This window comes from Gobio gobio (genome assembly GCF_949357685.1).
Source record: "Gobio gobio genome assembly, chromosome: 2".
NCBI lineage: Eukaryota > Metazoa > Chordata > Actinopteri > Cypriniformes > Gobionidae > Gobio > Gobio gobio.
In genome coordinates, this window is record NC_137098.1 from 57,672,216 (window position 1) to 57,691,389 (window position 19,174).

General features: G+C 37.5%; 1 protein-coding gene across 6 annotated transcripts in view; it reads right to left on the reverse strand.

The window, feature by feature from the left end:
- LOC307140433 (uncharacterized protein) overlaps positions 1–14,117 on the reverse strand; it is a 109,837-nt gene extending 95,720 nt beyond the window's left edge. For 2 of the 6 annotated variants that reach the window (XM_079839986.1, XM_079839982.1), the window contains exons 1-2: positions 13,939–14,044; positions 4,630–4,673 (exon numbers count right to left, since the gene is read on the reverse strand). In XM_079839986.1, coding sequence (XP_079696112.1) covers positions 4,630–4,662 — 33 coding nt within the window. In that variant the 5' untranslated portion in view covers positions 4,663–4,673; positions 13,939–14,044. Of the gene's footprint in view, positions 1–4,629; positions 4,674–12,183; positions 12,322–13,938 lie in introns of those variants that run through there. The other 4 variants (XM_079839983.1, XM_079839984.1, XM_079839985.1 and 1 more) reach the window with 4 other exon arrangements.
- Positions 14,118–19,174: the final 5,057 nt, after the last annotated feature.

Below are 19,174 nucleotides of genomic sequence, written 5' to 3' on the forward strand. Positions count from 1 at the left end.
TAATGTGTCCAAACTGTTGGCCTGTAGTGTACGTCATGTCGGCAAATATATTTGAAAAGATTGTTTATTGCTGCTTCCATAGACACCATTGTGTATTTTACAAACTATAAATGTATTGTTTTGCTATAAATTATATGTATTTAAATATCTGAAATCTAAAATAAACATAAGCGGGATTAAGCGCTGAACGCGTCCGTCTTTGGCTCAGCGCAGACATTGCAGAAATAAAAGCACAGTTTGAATCTGGCAGTTATTGTCACGTCACTGTACATTCGCTTCACTGTACATCGTCGACGTCTGATGCCAAATAGGCAGACATCGCCCAACCCTAGCTTCCTCTGTTTATTATCATATATGCATTAGTCAATAATAGTTTTTTTAAAGCTAATGTTAGCCAATGGAAAGCATTTTACTTACTTTTCTGGGTGCATCCGTGACAGATGTCTGTTAAAGTTTGAAGTTGTCCCAGTCTTTTGCTCAATTGTGCGATTACACACACAACATTTAGCGCTGCTCTTTTCAGCATTAGATGCAAAATCCGTGTAGGCGAACTTCACGACATATGTCAACATTTAGCCCGCGAATAATGCACGAGAATGCGGCGTAAAGTGAGTGACGTCAGTCAGTGAGTGTGTTGTCAAGCAAGGAGAGCGAGCGGTAGCAGTGTCCGTGAGGGAAAAAAATAGATCACGGCCGGTCGAGCCCGAAACAGGAAAAGCGTAACATCTTATATCATATTTTGATAACCTATTTAGTCAGAAACAACGTAATTAATTTGATGAATGCTCAAGTGCGATTTTATATATCCTCCAGACTCGAGTCCAAATACGAGTCATCAGTCCGCGAGTCCAAGTCAAGTCACGAGTGCAGAGAACAGAGTCTCGAGTCGGACTCGAGTCCAGAGAATAAGGACTCGAGTCGGACTCCATCACTGCTAGAGGGACTCTTGAGATCGGTGAGTGAGGTTTACACACACAGCTCTTACTGGCCTAAGTCTGTTTCACATGAAAGCATACGAAATATATTGAGGTTGTCAATTCGGGAAGAATTTATTTCTAAATAAGCTTTGTTATCTTACATAATTTTGCCTCTTAAACTAAATGTTTGTTTCAGTTGTAAATCACAATTCAGACAACTTTACTGCTCAAATAACAAACATTTTCACTGAAACATTCAAGTGATTTATCAAAAATAAGAGCTGTACATCTGCTTTTAACAATAGACCTTCTGCTTTCATACTCTACTATAAACTTGCCTCATTGTAAGTGCATTCATTTTAATAGAAGTCCAAAATTATCATCAATATTATTAAATATTATTATTAAAATGAATGCACTTACAATGAGGCAAGTTTAAAGTAGAGTTTAAAAGCAGAAGGTCTATTGTTAAAAGCAGATGTACAGCTCTTATTTTTGATAAATCACTTGAATGTTTCAGTGACAATTTCAAACTGGCACTACTTTTCTACCTAGTGGAACTTCTGGTTGTGCTATCAACACGACAAGAGTCCGATCGAATCACAAGTTCATCCGGTTCCAGTCACACAGCGCAGGTTTTCCGACAATGCGGTTCTGAGTCCTGAAATTTTACGGGTGTGAACTTCAACTTCCAGCAAAAACGTGTCTCTAGAGCTAGTGTTATTTTTCATTCATCTGTCCTGCGTCTCACGTTTTTCCATTAAAAAATGTTAGACACAGGCTATTCTAATGAATAAGAGAGCTTTCGTGTATTTAAACGCAAAAATGGGTTCTGTGTAAAAGGCCCCTAAATCCTAAAGTATAATTTGGTTTTTACATGTACACTAGGGTACACCGAGTTCAGACTGCACGATTTTCAAACTCGTCGGATCACTGCTCTTTTCACACTGCATGACTATCTGGGGTAGCATTCAGTCATGGGTCAGTGACAGGAGGTTTCACACTGCATAACTTTACAATATGAGAATCACCGACAACTCTCTCCGCTGCGCAAACTACGTTTCACAACCAAACACACGTGAGAAGTGACAAGGAAACAGCGCGAGATCACACGTGCGTCAGACCGGAGTTCTCATGCGAGAATAGAATTGCTAAAAATTATAAACTGCAGAAAGTTTGCGCTCCAAATTGTCTGTGCGCTGATTTGCAGCAAAAAGGAGAAAAAGAGAAAAAGATTATGGTTGGGGAGACACATGGAGCAATGATTGTGTTCTGCAAAGAGAGTTGGAGGTAAATAAATAATTTTACAATGTGCTGCTGTTGCGGCTGGTCAAGCAAATGTTTGTGCTTTGTTTCTGTTTGATATAATTGTAAATATATCTATTAAAATACTGATATTCTGGTCTTTAACACCTCCCTGAACTTCCCACTGCCCTGTGTCTTGCTCTCTTATTGGCTGTAGGTCATCGGCGATGTCATTTTCCGTCAGAACACATTTCACACAGCAGGATTCTCTCAAATCACGTCTTTGATAATTCACACTACGTGATTGTCACTCACGTGCACGAGCACCGATTTGCCTATGATTTTGGGCATTTGTCTCCGATTTCGCAAAACATGACGGCGAGTCAAAATCGGGCAGTGTGAACTCGCCATTATGTAAATTGTCAGCATAGTACGAGTATATTGTACGCACACAGAGCAAATTTTCTAACCACGTGTACTCTGTGAGCTCAGCTCGCAAATGCACCTGTTAGTTGGTTAGTTGCTCAAGTTGGTCCACAAGGTGGCAGCACTGAGCCCTATATTTCACAGTCGAAAAATTTATGAAATAAATGGAACAACAACAAACAACTAGACAAGGCAGCAGCATTAGTAAATTAATAGTAAATACTAGACATTAAAGGTCCCATGGCATGAAATTTTCATTTTATTTTTTCAACATTAATATGAGTTCCCCTAGCCTGAATATTGTCCCCAAGTGGATAGAAATGTTGATCGGTGTAAAACCCGAGTTCTGGCTGTCTTTCTCTGCCTTTGAGAAAATGACAGGCCAGACTAGCCAATCCTGAAGTCTCCTGGTTTGACGTCCAAGCAGGAACGGTTTCCTCCCTTTCCTCCACCCAGAGAATCTGGCACGCCCATGCAAACGCTCGAGAGATCATGGGTTGTGAACGAGTGAACGCTGGCAGTTTGGATGTACAAATGAAAACAGAAGTTTTTTTTCAGTTCCTTCTGATCTGTGATCAGTGATTTCTTATGTGTAGCTAATTATTTATTATTCGTGCACACGCTGCGGCTTCTCTCTCTCCCGACAGAACGGTGTTTTCGTGTTTTCTATCTTGTGAGTCAGTGTTTTTGTACGTCCTCGTCGCGTCTATCTGTTCTACAATGTGCATACAGTCGTTTCTGCTCAACATCAGCAGAGTAACATCTTTAGAGATAAACCTCACACACGCCGAGGCTCGGCCTCCAACATCCCCGACCCCCAGAACTGCATCTGGCCCACAGCGGAGACGCCTTACGCGGTGCGAGATTAAGCAGAAGGGGGGTAAGCGTGAGGGTATCCGGCTAGGCTAGCCAGCTTTCCCCACAATAAACTGGATTACATTCGATTAATGCTGTGGTGTCTTTGTTTGCGCTGTGTAACGTTACTCAATGCGCGTCACTGACGCTTTTCATATGATAGGAACATATCTAAAAATAATGCTATTATCAACACTTACTCGTAACTCGTTCATCTCGACAGCTGTAATGGTACTTTGCATGTGTTACAAAGTTGGTAATAATGATGAAGACGGACTCAGTGTGACTGGGACTCGTGTTTATTCAGAACTCTCAGATACAAACACAATAAACTCGCACTGACTGACAGCGCTCTCATAACTCAGTAGTTACTATAAATAACTTTGTTAGCAATCGCTCCGTCTCTGCGATGTCCGGTTCGCGAACGATCTTTCTTTTGAACTGGTTCTTTTTAGTGAACCGAATCAGTTCACCAAATCGGACTGAATTGTTCTAAACGGTTCGCGTCTCCAGTCATAAATGCCATAATTTACTAAAGTTACTGACTTTCTGAAATGAGTGACAGTCCCTCCGACTAGAAATAGACTAATAACCTGAAGTTTGTGCTGTAACTACAACAGTTCACTGAACTGAGACTGACAGAACTGATGTGAAGTGAACTCTGGTCCATCCGCCTCTCTGGCAGCAGCTCGTGCCTGCTCGTGCCTCGTAGACCTCGTTAAACCACGCCCCCTCCGCTCATTTCAAATGCAAAGATGTCAGCCAATCACAACAGTGGGCGTTTTTACTGAAGTCTCACAGCAGACACGCCTCTTGAAACAGTGCATTCAGCCACAGGGCAAACATCAGTATTGAAAAAATGCCTTTTATTTCTAAATTATGACATTTTATGATGTAAAAATCATACTAACAATATAAATACACCTCAGGAAACATTGTAAAATAATAGAAAAATGCCATGCCATGGGACCTTTAATGAAACTTTCTTGTGCGCATGTGTCTAGCACCTGTGCGGGACATGATAATATTTGTAGAAATTGCAGCAGGCTAACATTTCAATTACCCTGATATTCACATGAACACTCATGCTACTGTCTAGCTGTGTGTAAGTGGAACAAAACCATCTCCATCAGTGGTTTGACCGAACAAATAAAGAGGAATAAAAATAAGCATGGAAGATACTTACATATAATGGGGCTTGACAAGGACTAAGTTTCATGACTCTGGACACTGAAAAGATAAAAAACAAAAAACAATATGAGGTCAATGCAAACGAACAGTAGATTATATCAGATCAACGAGAATCTTCTTTCGGCCTAATAAAAAATAAAAAAATAAAAGTTTATGACTCGATAGGTTTGAGCATGAAAATACCCTCAGCAAATGAAGAACTAACTCAAATTAGCACCTGACAGCACAACAGCTGTTTGTTAAATAGCACTTAAAGACGAGAAATATTCATGAGTGTGAGTCACACCTTCAGAGTCAATGAGTGCAAGACATGTTAAAATACACTGCTATAGTAATTCTCAGGCCTGTAATTAGCAGAACATGATGTGTTTACGGGAACACCGAGTTCATGGGCGAATCTCACGAAACATGTCATGATGATGATCTGGTCAAAAGAAAGAAATTATATTCAGAACATTTTGAACAACAAAAATGTCCTGATGTGTTTCTGTAATCATAAGTTGGTATGCAAATGTGCTTCCTTTTCATTAATAGAATATCACAATAAACTACAATGAACATTTATGCTCCTAAAAACGGCTTAATTTTTTTCATGCAAAATATCTTTTTCGTTTTGTTTTTTGGGGTGAAACCTGGACATATTTTTAATGCAGTTTACCATCATAGACCAAAAAAACAATCAAACAATCTGACATGCAATCCATTGGCCGTTCATTCTTTTAAAGCATTTTCAGTGCACACTGGTAAATAAATGCAGCACTGTTAGATTTAAGGAGGATCAGGTGAAAGGATAAACAGATGAATCTAATAATACCATCCTAATCCTCTTCTCCGGTGCTCAGTTTGCTCTGCCTTCTCTCTACACACAATCAAAAGTAAGAGTAGAGTCCCTGCACACACACTCACTTATCACCTTTAAAACACCCTGAGGTGAACATCAAGTGTTTAATGTTGTTTATATGTCTATCACAGTCATCTTATTTTGAGGGTTTGAAATTAACTTTTTCACTCACCAGCCAATTTGGCTACAAAATGTACCGTTGTAAGCAAAATGTAAGCGTTATGAATCAGTGAGTCGAATCATGATTCGGGTCGCGTGTCAAACCGCCAAACTGCTGAAATTTGGCGATCCAAACCGCTGAATCGACTCACTGATTCATAACGCTTCGAAGCTTCATGAGGCCGTGTTTTGAAATCGTCATCACTATATAAGTCGTTATTTAGGGTTTTTTTGCGCACAAAAACTATTGTCGCCAATTCATAAAGTTATTTTAGAACCACTGTTGTGAGATTGACTTTGTAACGACGTCTTTAGTACCTTTTAAGGGTCTTGAGAGTGTAAAGTGCCATTGTGCCAATGGAGGCCTTTCAGAGGCATCAGATTTCAACTAAAATATCTTCATTTCTGTTCCGAAGATGAACGGAGGTCTGACGGGTGTGGAACGACATGAGGGTAAGTAATTAATGACAGAATTTTCATTTTTGGGTGAACTAACCCTTTAACAAATTTTAAGACTGCTCTTAGGTCAACTGTAGCATTTTTTTCCATGGAATAAAACAGAAACACCTGGCTGAACCTGAATGCAGTAATGACCAGTGAAACTGCCTTTAAGTTGTCTAACATTTCAGTGCAATACACCTGTGCTGTAAGCTGATATATACCTACAAGCTTATACCTCAAATACTTGGCAATACGTGGAGTTCATCTACACCCATCAGAACATCAAAGGAGAAACTGAACTTCCCACCTTGAGGTGTGGCTCTTCTGGTTTCCTTTCATAATGTTCTAATCTAATGCATAAAGTGCACAACAGCACAAAAAGCAATGCCAGCAACAATTTAAAAGGGGAAGTTGTTTCATCACTTATAGGCACTGAAACACTTTGCTGTACACGTGACAAGAACTAAGATCAAATATAGATTTCCTCCCAGCTGAAATGGTGACGGAAAACTCTTTTTCTGACACCTGCTTTAATGAACAATAGCAATAGTACTGACGTTATGAGGGCGGAAGGAAATAAGCAAACCTGTCAAAGGGCAAAGCTTACCCTACAGGACAGGCAAAATCGAGGGGTGATGTAAGAAAAGAAAAGAAAGTGACGTTTAATTGTTAATAAACAGAAATAGTTTCAAATAAAAAACAATCAAATAACCGTTATATGTGATAAAAAAAGTCATACTGTGAGATTTTGTTCATACCACCCACACCTAGGATGAGGGTATTATTATTAATAGAGACAAGGCGACATATAGGCGACAAGAATATTTTTGGTGCGCCAAAAAAAGTAAATAACGACTTATATAGTGATAACCGATTTCAAAACACTGCTGCATGAAGATTCGAACCGTTATGAATCAGCGAGTCGATTCATGATTCGGATCGAGTGTCAAACTGCCAAACTGCTGAAAGCACGTGACTTTGGCGCTCCGAATCGCTTATTCAATACACTGATTCATAACGGTACGAAGCTTCATGAAGCAGTGTTTTGACATCGGTTATCACTATATAAGTCGTTATTTCTGTTTTATTGGTGCACCAAAAATATTCTCGTCGCTTTATAATATTAATATTGAACCACTGTACTCATATGAACTGATTTAAATATGTTTTTAGTACATTAATGGATCTTGAGAGAGGAAATTTCATTGCTGCCTATGCAGGCCTCACTGAGCCTTCAGATTTCAACAAATATTTTAATTTGTTTTCCGAAGATGAATGGAGGTCTTACGGGTGTGGAACGGCATGAGGGTGAGTAATAAATGACATTATTTTCATTTTTGGGTGAACTAACCCTTTAATAGGTAACTGTGCAGGAAGTAATGCGTTGTACAACATTAACACTTCTACTACTATTAACTAATATAGAAAAAAGCTTAACTAATCAGTAAATAATATCAAATTTAGGACTAAGATAGTTCCTTATTAGGTAGTCAATAATTACTGAATGGGATTGGCATCACTAAGAACTAATAAGTAACTATGACAAATTATAAAGAATTACTAATTAATTACTAATCACAACATTAACGTGTCTGAGTAAACTAACTTTTATTCTCAATGTGGTCATAAAATGCATCACTAATTATTCAAGTGTTACCTAGTCACTACACAGGAACTACTAGTGACCTGGACCATTATTTTAATGTGAAAAAGTTTTTCACTTTAAAATAATGGTCCAGATCACTAGTTCTTGAAGATTGTCCTTATTTACTCTGAATAAAGTCATAAAATGCATAATTTCCGATGCATCTGATGTGTAGTTAAAATACACTACTGTTCAAAAGTTAGGCTTAGCTTTTTTAAAAGTAATTAATTTCCTTTAGCAAGTGTGCATTAAATTGATCAAAAAGAGACAGCAAAGCCTTTTTTTCCTTCACATTTTCGGTTTCAAAAAGGATAATTCTTTTAAAGCATTTTTTTTGTTTTTTTATTACCAAGCCTAAACTTTTGAATGGTAGTGTAACTGGCCTTGTACCGCAAAGAATAAAAGCTTGAGCACTATAGAATTACTGAGAAAAGCCTATCAGCATGTTTCACCCTCGAGCGAGGGACTTGATAGCATGATGATCCATGAGGAACCTGCAATTAATGTCTTTAAGGCCTTTTCGAATTACAGGCGACTGCAAAATGACAAATTACAATAATTGTATCTAACCTAATAATCGGGGCAGCTTATCTGAATTATGGGATAATTATCATGCATCAAGACTCTGAATGGAGGCCCCAAGAAGATTATGGGGCCTTTGATTTTGCATAACCCTCAGAATGATCAGCATTGCGCAATTTTCTTCTAGACTTTTGTGCAGCAAATAAAGCGCAGTCAAGGTTTTAAACAGGAAATAACATGTTCAGGTACTGGCCTTAGTGTAGAAATAATCAGGGCTGCATTAGTGCCTCAGGTGTGAAGATTTAATTAGTGGAAGTCTAAAACGTGGCTGAAGTAGCAGCTGCTTTTGTTTTGCTTTTTACTCTTCCACCCAGGTGATAAAGCAGTTGTAGTAAAGTTCTTTAGAAACAAGACACCTCTGTTGAACAAATTTTAAGGTGCATTCACGCCATGTCGTATTTACGCAGCGATTCTGAACTGTAAAAAGTCTTCACGTGCTTGTAGAACTGGTAATTACAACGTGTTAACTCATCATTTACATCGGTTACCGTAATGTGAAATGGTGGCCAGAGTATAAATAGCCAAATAAATAGGTTTAGAATGTGGGAATGATATATCTTTGTGGGTTTTAGGTATTATTTAGAATGACCAAGTTCAATGCGGTCCCTTGCCAATTGTGTGAGCAAAAACTTTCGAATTTTGATTTTGAAAACTGTACGACATCAGGTAAACACCACTGTTTTTGTTGTGGTGTGACAGTGTTCAAGCACATGGAACAGCGGCACTCAATAGTGACATGTGATACTGGTGTCCCTTACTGACACCTGATCATGACAGTACTGTCAGGCAAGCTTGTTAGAAAAGACTTGGCAAGATCAGTCTTTATACACATTGAAATAAATATGGCTTAACTAAATAAAAAGAAAAATATCAAAGATTTGTCAATATCATTAGTACTAGTAATATGTCAACAACAATAAACCTGAGTCATGAATGCAAAAGTATAAATTGTCCTTTCGGGTGTGGAGTGTTATTATATGTCATTTGAAACATAAAGCTTGTTTTATTATTCTGACCTGAAAAGACCACACCTTCTGATCAATGCACGTTTTGAAGTGGTTTCTAATGTACTGCAGTTCAAAAGCTGCACTGAATTCGTAACTGTTTATAGTCTATATAATTCTCCAGAGAGCCACATTAGTAATGCTTGAGTGAGTGAGTGAGTGAGCCTTTATGTGTGTTTTGGGGGAGGGTCACAGCTGAAAGGTGTGGAGGTGGAGCTTGATGTTTAACTACTTGCTTTGTTTGAATTTCCATAGCAACAATGAATGACACTTCAAAGCGTGAGGGCCCTCATTCTATCAAGACCATACTATCCAAGTGTTATGGCTATAAAACCGCAGCATATTTATCTTTAAAATATCTATCTACCTGTTTGAATCAGAACTCTACCTGCCAAGACAAGTACCACTAGGCTATTATTCCTCATTCACTATTGTTTAAAAGTTTGGGACCAGTACGTCTTTTTAAAGGGTAAGTTCACCAAAAAATAAAAATTATTTTATTAATTACTCACCCTTATGTCGTTCCAAACCCATATGACTTTAATTCATCTTCGGAACTCAAATGAAGATCTTTTAGATGAAATCTGAGATTTCTGTCCCTCCATTGACAGCTACGCAACTGACACTTTGACGCTTCATAAAGAGATCGTAAAACGAATCCATATGAGTTTAGTTCACATTATCTTAAGAGATTTAATTTAGGCTTTTATTCACATATTAACATTGACCGAAAAACGTGCTGCGTAACACAAGAATGAACCTCATTGGTTCTGGCAGAAGCTCAAATGTGTTGGATAACACAAGAATGAACCTCATTGGTTCTTGTGGAAGCTCAAATGTGCTGCGTAACACAAGAATGAACCTCATTGGTTCTGTCGGAAGCTCAAATGTGTTTGATAACACAAGAATGAACCTCATTGGTTCTAGCGGAAGCTCAAACGTGCTGCGTAACATGAAAATGAACCTCATTGGTTCTTGTGGAAGCTCAAATGTGCTGGATAACAAGAATGAACCTCATTGGTTCTTGTGGAAGCTCAAATGTGCTGCGTAACACAAGAATGAACCTCATTGGTTCTTGTGGAAGCTCAAATGTGCTGCGTAACACAAGAATGAACCTCATTGGTTCTAGCGGAAGCTCAAACGTGCTGCGTAACATGAAAAGGAACCTCATTGGTTCTTGTGGAAGCTCAAATGTGCTGGATAACACAAGAATGAACCTCATTGGTTCTGGCGGAAGCTCAAATGTGTTTGATAACACAAGAATGAACCTCATTGGTTCTAGCGGAAGCTCAAACGTGCTGCGTAACATGAAAATGAACCTCATTGGTTCTTGTGGAAGCTCAAATGTGTTGGATAACAAGAATGAACCTCATTGGTTCTTGTGTAAGCTCAAACGTGCTGCATAACACACGAGAACAAACCTTGTTGGTTCTTGTGGAAGCTCAAATGTGCTGCGTAACACAAGAATGAACCTCATTGGTTCTGGCGGAAGCTCAAACGTGCTGCGTAACAGAAGAATGAACCTCATTGGTTCTAGCGGAAGCTCAAACGTGCTGCGTAACATGAAAATGAACCTCATTGGTTCTTGTGGAAGCTCAAATGTGTTGGATAACAAGAATGAACCTCATTGGTTCTTGTGTAAGCTCAAACGTGCTGCATAACACACAAGAACAAACCTTGTTGGTTCTTGTGGAAGCTCAAATGTGCTGCGTAACACAAGAATGAACCTCATTGGTTCTGGCGGAATCTCAAATGTGCTGCGTAACACAAGAATGAACCTCATTGGTTCTTGCAGAAGCTCAAACGTGCTTCGTAACACAAGAATGAACCTCATTGGTTCTTGCTGAAGCTCAAACGTGCTGCGTAACACGAGAATTAACCTCATTGGTTCTTGCTGAAGCTCAAACGTGCTGCGTAACACAAGAATTAACCTTGCAAGGTGGTTCTTGCACATCAAACAAACATGCTTGGGCTTCCATTTACTACAACTGATGAGCAAGTTGATGAATGTTTATATATGAATATGAGAAAGCTTTAAGAGTTCACCAATAAGATCTTAATTTGTTTTCCAAAGGTGAACGAAAGTCTCTCAGGTGAGTAATTAATGACAGAATTTTCATTTTTGGGTGATCTATCCCTTTAAGAAAATGTGTAATTTAATTTCGCAATAATGCATTAAATTGATTTTTTTTTTTAAATGACAGTTTTTTTTAATATATATAAAAAAGCTGTTCTTTTGAACTTTCTATTGATCAAAGAATGCTGAAAAAAGTTTCCACTGAAATATTAAGCTGCACAACTGTTTTCACTATTAATAATAAGAAATAATATTAAAAAATGTTTCTTAAACACAAAATCAGCATATTTGAATGATTTCTGAAGGTTCATTTGACACTGAAGCCTGGAATAATGATGCTGATGAAAAAAAAGTTGTGCCATCACAGGAATAAATTACATTTTATAATATATTCAAGCTGAAAAGAGTTATTTTATATTGTAAAAACATTTCACAATATTTTCAAATGAATGTAGCATTTGTGAGGTACGGAAGACACTCCTTTCAAAAATATAAAAATGTCTAAATGACCCCAAACTTAAAGTAGTTCTAGCCTGCTGGCTCCCTCCTATAGGTAATGCTTTGCACTTCAAGTGACATATGACAGTATGACGTAACTTTAAAGATCAGCTAAAAACCTAAAACGTTTAAACTACTGAAAAACACATATAATACTAAATTCATTGCTTCTAAAACTATGCGTCTGCTGCAAGTCACAGAGCTCTTTCATTGCCTCAGAACTCATGTCACAGGTTAATAATAAACATATTTTGTATGCATTTCTCCTCACATTTGATCAAACTCCTTGGATGACATCTTACCTCAGGTCTTGAGAACTCCAAGCCGAGTCCAGCAGAGCTCATAGATCCATTATTTCAGCATATTACGTGAATCAAACATACCAAAAAGCACACCTGAATCTTCATGCATCTCCAGTGCATGGCAGGTTAGGTCACAGCGCTGATTACTGGGAGCTAAATGCGGCTTTGTGTTTGGCAGCAGATAAGAGGGTGTGTGATGTCATGGGTGGGGGAGGACGAGGAGGCTGTGGCTCAGGTGTCTGTTTCCAAGAGCACTTGAGAAACAGAGGCCACTGCGGTTCGCTATGCCGTCTGATGCCCGTCTGGTTAATGTTCTCCAACCTGATGCTCTCAAAACCTGCTGGTATTGCCATTTGTTCCAGCTGCTTTACCCCCTGAGGGAATGGTAACCCTTTTTATGGGTCAATATTTACCTGTACTGCCTTACTGATGTCACATGGAAAAACCGAAAGAGGAAACCATGCCAAGAAACACTACATAGAACCAAGGCAACTAATTGATACAAATGATCAATTGGCCAGTCCACTAGAGATTGAGAAATACTATAATCGTTAAGGTTTAACATTAGTTGTTTGACTTGAATGAAACATTTGAAGCTCCAATTAAAGCAATTATCATTATGCAGTGTTGGGAAGGTTACTTTGGAAATGTAATAGGCTACAGATTACAAGTTACCCTATTTAAAATGTAATAAGTAGTGTAACTATTTCAGTTACTTTATTAAAGTAATGTAACTGATTACTTTTTGATTCATTTTCCAGCACTGAAACGCCTTTTTATCACTTGCCATGATGTCAAATCTCAGACAGGTTGTAGCCTAAAGCTTTCAGCGGCAAAGTGAACTGATGTAACTGGCAGATATGGTGCTCTGCAAATTCAAAAGCCTCAGAATAACATCGCTTTACTAAACAGCAAGAGGCATCGTGTACACCAAAAACAGGCAAAGCAACACATTAATATTATTCAACATATCCTAGCTTTCTACAGAAAAATATTCGGATGTAACCCCCTTTGTAATCATCTTTTTCAGAAGTAACTGTAATTTAATTACACATTTTTTTCCTGATTGAGTAACTGATTACGGTTACATTTATTTTGTTATTCAATTATGTAATCTAGTTACATTTAACTAGTTACTCCCCAACACTGATCATATGTTATATATCACAATACATGAGCTTAATAAATAAATAGATAATAGCTAGATATTTTTGTGTTGCACTAATAGCTTTTAACATGATAAGAAAAGATCAAAATAAATTAGAAAAACTTGCACAACACCCTAAATTCTGAAGTAAAGCCTAATACAGTGGCTAGTCATTTAATAAATAAACAAACAAGCTTACTAAATATCTTCCTTCAAATGTAAGTCTAAGTGTTAGATATTGGTGTATTAAAAAGGATTCAAAAACTAAATTAAGCTTGAAAAAAAATAAGACATTCAATCTGTAGGGGTAAATTCAGGTTGATTGGGACACTTTTTGCCATTGAGATGACTGGGGAAAATTGTAACCCTATCGGTTTGTGCACCGGTTGACTTTTTAACGAGATTTAATTTAATTTCCTTATATTTAATCCTACGCGCCTTAACCGTGAGAACATAAAACCTGTTTTGTTGTTTTGACGTGTTAATAGCACGTCCATAATAATACACGTCAGGTGTATCCATAAAGTACAACTAAACAAAAGCTGTCAAGCACATTCACATGCCTCTATATTTCACTAAGTTGGTTATGCATGAAATAAACCACTTACCTCTTACTAAACACGCCGTAGTTTCCCTTATGGACGTACAAATAAAGAGTACAGGTCAGATGAAATCCATGTATCATGATACTCGTTGAGGAAACATATTAACCATGATCTTTAACCAGTGGGAGGTAAATGTTGATGAGCAAAAACTTTCCTTTCAGTTTTTTTAATTTCTTCCAAGTGGTGGCCCAGAAATCCGAATCCACCATTGGGACGCATTGAAATCTAAGGGTCGTTTTTTTCTTTACTATAGACGTTTGTACACTAAACGTTTAATCATTTATATCTGTTGTTTATAAGGAATAGCACCTGGCAATCAAACAGAAATCCGCTACAGTAATCTTTATAAAATTGTCACAAAAATACACATTATTCTGTAATCACAAACGCATTTGATTGGTCCGTCTTGACCAGCGCTGAAGAAATTATCAGCTATCAGGTGAGAACAAACGTAAGCAACGGTCCTGATAGCAATTTACACACGAGTAATGAGACATTTATACACACTGAATTGAAAATACATGGTAAATAAATTAAATAGAAAAATTATTATTTAGACCATCGTAATCAAAGACAACCTCCGAGCATCCGAGCCGTCTAAGCCACGCCCTTCTAATCTCCCTCGTGAATTAAACCAAATGTCAGTTTGATGTGCGTCTCTGCTAGAGACATTTCAGGAGTTTGGTTTCTTATGCAGGGTAAATTAAGACTATTGCTGATATACACATCATTGCCTCATGCACTTACAATCTACTTTTTTGGTTAAGGATGTTAAAAATGAATATTTATTCAATAAGATTTGCCATCGGCAGGTGTTTTTTAGTTTGTTGTGCCGCCCCCTATCGGTAAGTAAACTGCATTTCAAACACTCGAGATGATTTCATTTTAAAGGGATAGTTCACCCAAAAATTAAAATGTACTCACCCATATGTTGTTCCAAACCTGCATGAGTTTCTTTCTTCTGTTGAACACAAAAGAAGATATTTTGAAGAATGTTGGTAACCAAACAGTTGATCTTCCATAGTATTGTTTCTGTCTCGTTACCCATATTCTTCAAAATATCTTCATTTTGCATTCGACAGAAGAAAGAAAACCATACAGGTTTGGAACAACTTGATGGTGAGAAAATGATGACAAGATCTTCATTTTTGTGTGAACTATCCCTTTAAGCAATAGGTGAGAAACAGTCGATCATTGACAAAACAAAAATGCTTCTTATAAGCATTCTGTCAACGTTAATAATGTTGCCTACAGGCTTTTCAAACCAGGGTGTTTCAAAGTATTTTGAATGAAATATAGGGGATTTTATTTATTTATTTATTTATTTATTTATTTAAATGCATTATAGGGTCACCAAAATGTGCATATTAATGAAATATGTTTAAGAAAAAATATTTTTTTTACATTCACTAAATGTAATTATTTCATTGTCCTTCCTAAGGACCGAAATCAAGACATTAACGCTATTATTTTATCTTTTTTTATTATTATTATTCTCATAATTTGTTCTTACTTAACTTACTTCATTAAAAATACATTTTCCAATTAATATTTTAACCATTTGTTTTAGTAAAATGACAATGCAATATCCAAATATTTATTTTATAATATTTTTACACATCAAAATATAAAGCTGCCTTCGTCAGGGTGGTATTTGGGGGTCTTTCGCATCAAATTTTATCAAAGCATCTAAAATATCCATCAGCTCTTCTTTCACTGTTCACTGGAACAATGACAGTCCAGCAAAACAGTCCAGATGAAAAAGTGTAATGTGATACAGTAGATAGCCTACATCTGACCCTATTAACCCTTTGAAAACAAATTATATTTCCAAAACACATTTGCATATTTATTGTGAGGCACTGCTTGTGTGTGTTGTGAATGGAAGTTCAAGGGTCTCTGAATAATGAGCTTCATGATCCTCAATGAACTGTCTGCAGTGTCTTCAGAAAGCCCCAGGCCACCATTCTCTCCCCCCATGAGTTCTGGTGTTAGATAAATAAGGAAATAGTGAAAGAAAAGACTCTTCTCTCTATGTCACGCTGAGCTGCACTAGAACGCATTCGCGATAGCCATGGGGAAAACGTGATGTGAATTTCAATATGCTGTCCGCAATCCGTCGTTCCCAGTTTGCCACCAATGAAGAGAGATGGGAAACAAGCTTGACACAATGAAGTACACTGCCAGTTTTGTCCCGTCACAAAAGCTGTTTTGTACGTTGAATGACTTGCTGGAGGAGGAAGCAATGGTGACAGGCTGGGCTGTCAGACTCTGGCCAGCTATGTCAAAGTTGATTCATGCTAAGCTGGGGAAGTTTAATGGTGGTCAAGGAAGTTGTTGTGTTTTCCTCTTCCTCTTCTGAAGATTTTAAAAGCAATTCATGGTTATAGATAAAAGCCTGGTTTTAGGGTTTAGACTGAGCTAGGACGAGCCGCAGTTCATGGACATTTAAGCTTTTATTAATGTTAAAATAGAGATTGAACAATGATAAAACAACGGCACTGACATATTTAAGATATGTATGCATTTTAGCCTGGGACTAACTTAATATTACATAATATTAATATTTGAAAGATTTAACTAGTATTTAATACAAAAGAAATCTTAAGATGAGTGACCTTTTTGGCATATCTGCTCAATATCTAGGGTGAATTCAGGATGATTAGGACACTTTTTCCAAGTCATCTCAATGGCAAAAAGTGTCCCAATCACCCTGAAATCACCCTATATTCTGTGATATTCCTCTTTTGAAGATTATGCTTTGATCTTTTGGCATAATATGAGCATTTATTCATTCATTTATATATTTTTTTGATTGGGGTCTGTATCGTATGTTCACCAAGGCTGTATTTATTACAGTAAAAACAGTAATATTGTAAAATTTAAAAGTCTATTTAAATATATTTTGAAATGTATGTTGTTCCTGCAGTCTTCAGTGTCACATGATCCTTCAGAAATCATTCTAACATGCTGCTTTGAGGCTCAAGAATAAATATTATTAATAGCCTATATATGTTGAAAACAGATGTTCAGCTTAATATTTTTGTGGAAACTGTGATGCATTTTTTCAGGCTGTATAGTATGCTGTATAATGCACAATCTTAGTTGCTATTGTTCTTTCACAAAGAAACACTAGATGGCGACTTTATCTTTCACTGTGGAGTAGATTTGAGGATCAAGTCCATTTCACAAAGCTTTATTTCTCTGATGAACAGATACAAAATAAGAATTGTCACTGTGGCATTTCAATACATCATAACTGCCATTGTTTATCTTTATGCGAGCATTATCTTAAGAAATCGAATACTTGGGTTTATCAGGTAGGCCTACATATACGGATTGAGAGGATTTCATGTCTGTCAGTCAGTCAGTCAGGTGATTGGAGCTGCGCTCACGCTCCAATCAGCTTTGAAGGTTTTGATAGGGTCAGTTTGGTTGTGTGTGCTTTACCGTCTTTCCTTCCCACCTCCTTTCTCTTAATACTGTGGGATTACACTTGCAGACCTCTGTCTTTTGGAGAACAAGATCGACAGAACAAGACTGACTGAGTATATCTGACACCAGTACAAATAGTCAAATGTTCTGTCATTCAGTGGAAGAATTTTAATTCATGACGTAATTTAGAGACAGTTTTAACACACACACACACACATTGTATTGTGGGTTTTTTTTATTGTTAAATGCAAAATGACAAAGAAATTGATATGAAATTTGGGCACGCACTCCAAGAATATTATTTAAATTCATTGTGTGTGTAGGGAGAGTGGGGTGATTTGTGCCAGGGGGGAAGTAGTTCCACTCATTGTTTCTGGAAAACCATAGAAGAAATTGGTCATGTGACCACATCATTTTCAAAAAACAGTTTTTTTCCTTTCAAAGTAAAAAAATGATTGTTCTCAGGGATGCACCACATCCTGAAATATATGTACATTCTTAAAGCTACACTGTGTAATTTTTTTAGTTTATTCTTAGCTAAAAACACTTAGTTCATTCAAAAATATATGTGCTCATTAATGTATATTTACTTCTTTCAAGTAATAAAGTATTCTCGTAAGTTTATAATATGCCATTGAAAATACATACGGGTGAGGGGTTCGAATGCGGGTCGCCATGTTGCCCCTCCATCTTGAAAGTACATCAGCCAAAGAGGGACATACCCGTGAATTCAAGCTTCGCCTTTCGCGTTTTAACACTCGATGGCACCGTGTCGAATGTGGACGAGGTCGAACTGGAAGCCATATTAATCTTGGACTAAATCGGCCACCGTAGGAGTTAAAACGAAATCGGAATTGAGAGGAATAGAAACTAATATTCACTGGATGGTCATATACATTTTCACAGCTAGATGGGGGAAAATATCACACAGTGTAGCTTTAAGTTGAAGACATTACTGTCATGGCCTCTCTTTAAAAGTCACTTTGAGTAAAAACTGGCACAACTCACCCCACTCTCCCTACTGTTTTCCAAGATGGTGGTGGAATTTTAATTGGGATTTTTAGAGGAAATACCTACGATTCATAAGATAAAGGTAGAGTAGGCAATTTTCGGAGAAGCTAGCAATAGTGAGCTAGCTTTGAAAGCATGAGATCCCACCCTCCCTTCAGAGTGTCTCCGAATCCACACCTCCTTCAAAAACCGGGAGCAAACGCACGAGAGACGGTGTTCAAACATTGTCTCAAAGCACATAGCATTACAATAATAATGAACATAAACAACTTAAAGAGCACTGACCTGTACCACCTGACTGCTGCAGTTTCATTTGGGCGTTGATAGTGTTGCCATTGAAATACGAGTCACGAACCACTTCGAGTATAATGTCACGGGTCTCCATCTCTTCAAAATTACAGTAGTTATGGCGTGAACGCAGCATAAGCTTGTTGTTTTGGTTCAGGAGGAACTGTAAAAGGTGGCTGCTGTTTTGGAACGAATGCAATGATTGGACGAACATGTTATGGTCCTATGCCTTTCGCAGACGACATATAAATACATTTAACTTTCAACCTGTATAACAAAAATGTTTCTGGGACAAATGCCTTGCCTTTAATTTACATAGTTATGCATGTGTTTGGGCTAATGTAGCTAGCAAACAGTTGGCTCATGCAGTTTTATTAACTAGAAATGGCAGTCTTATATTCAATGACATAAAAATCTGCATTTTAGCAAAATTATGGATTGATTGGTCAAGACGGGACATTAACATAATACACGTGTTATGTTGTGTACAAGTGCTCCTCCACCT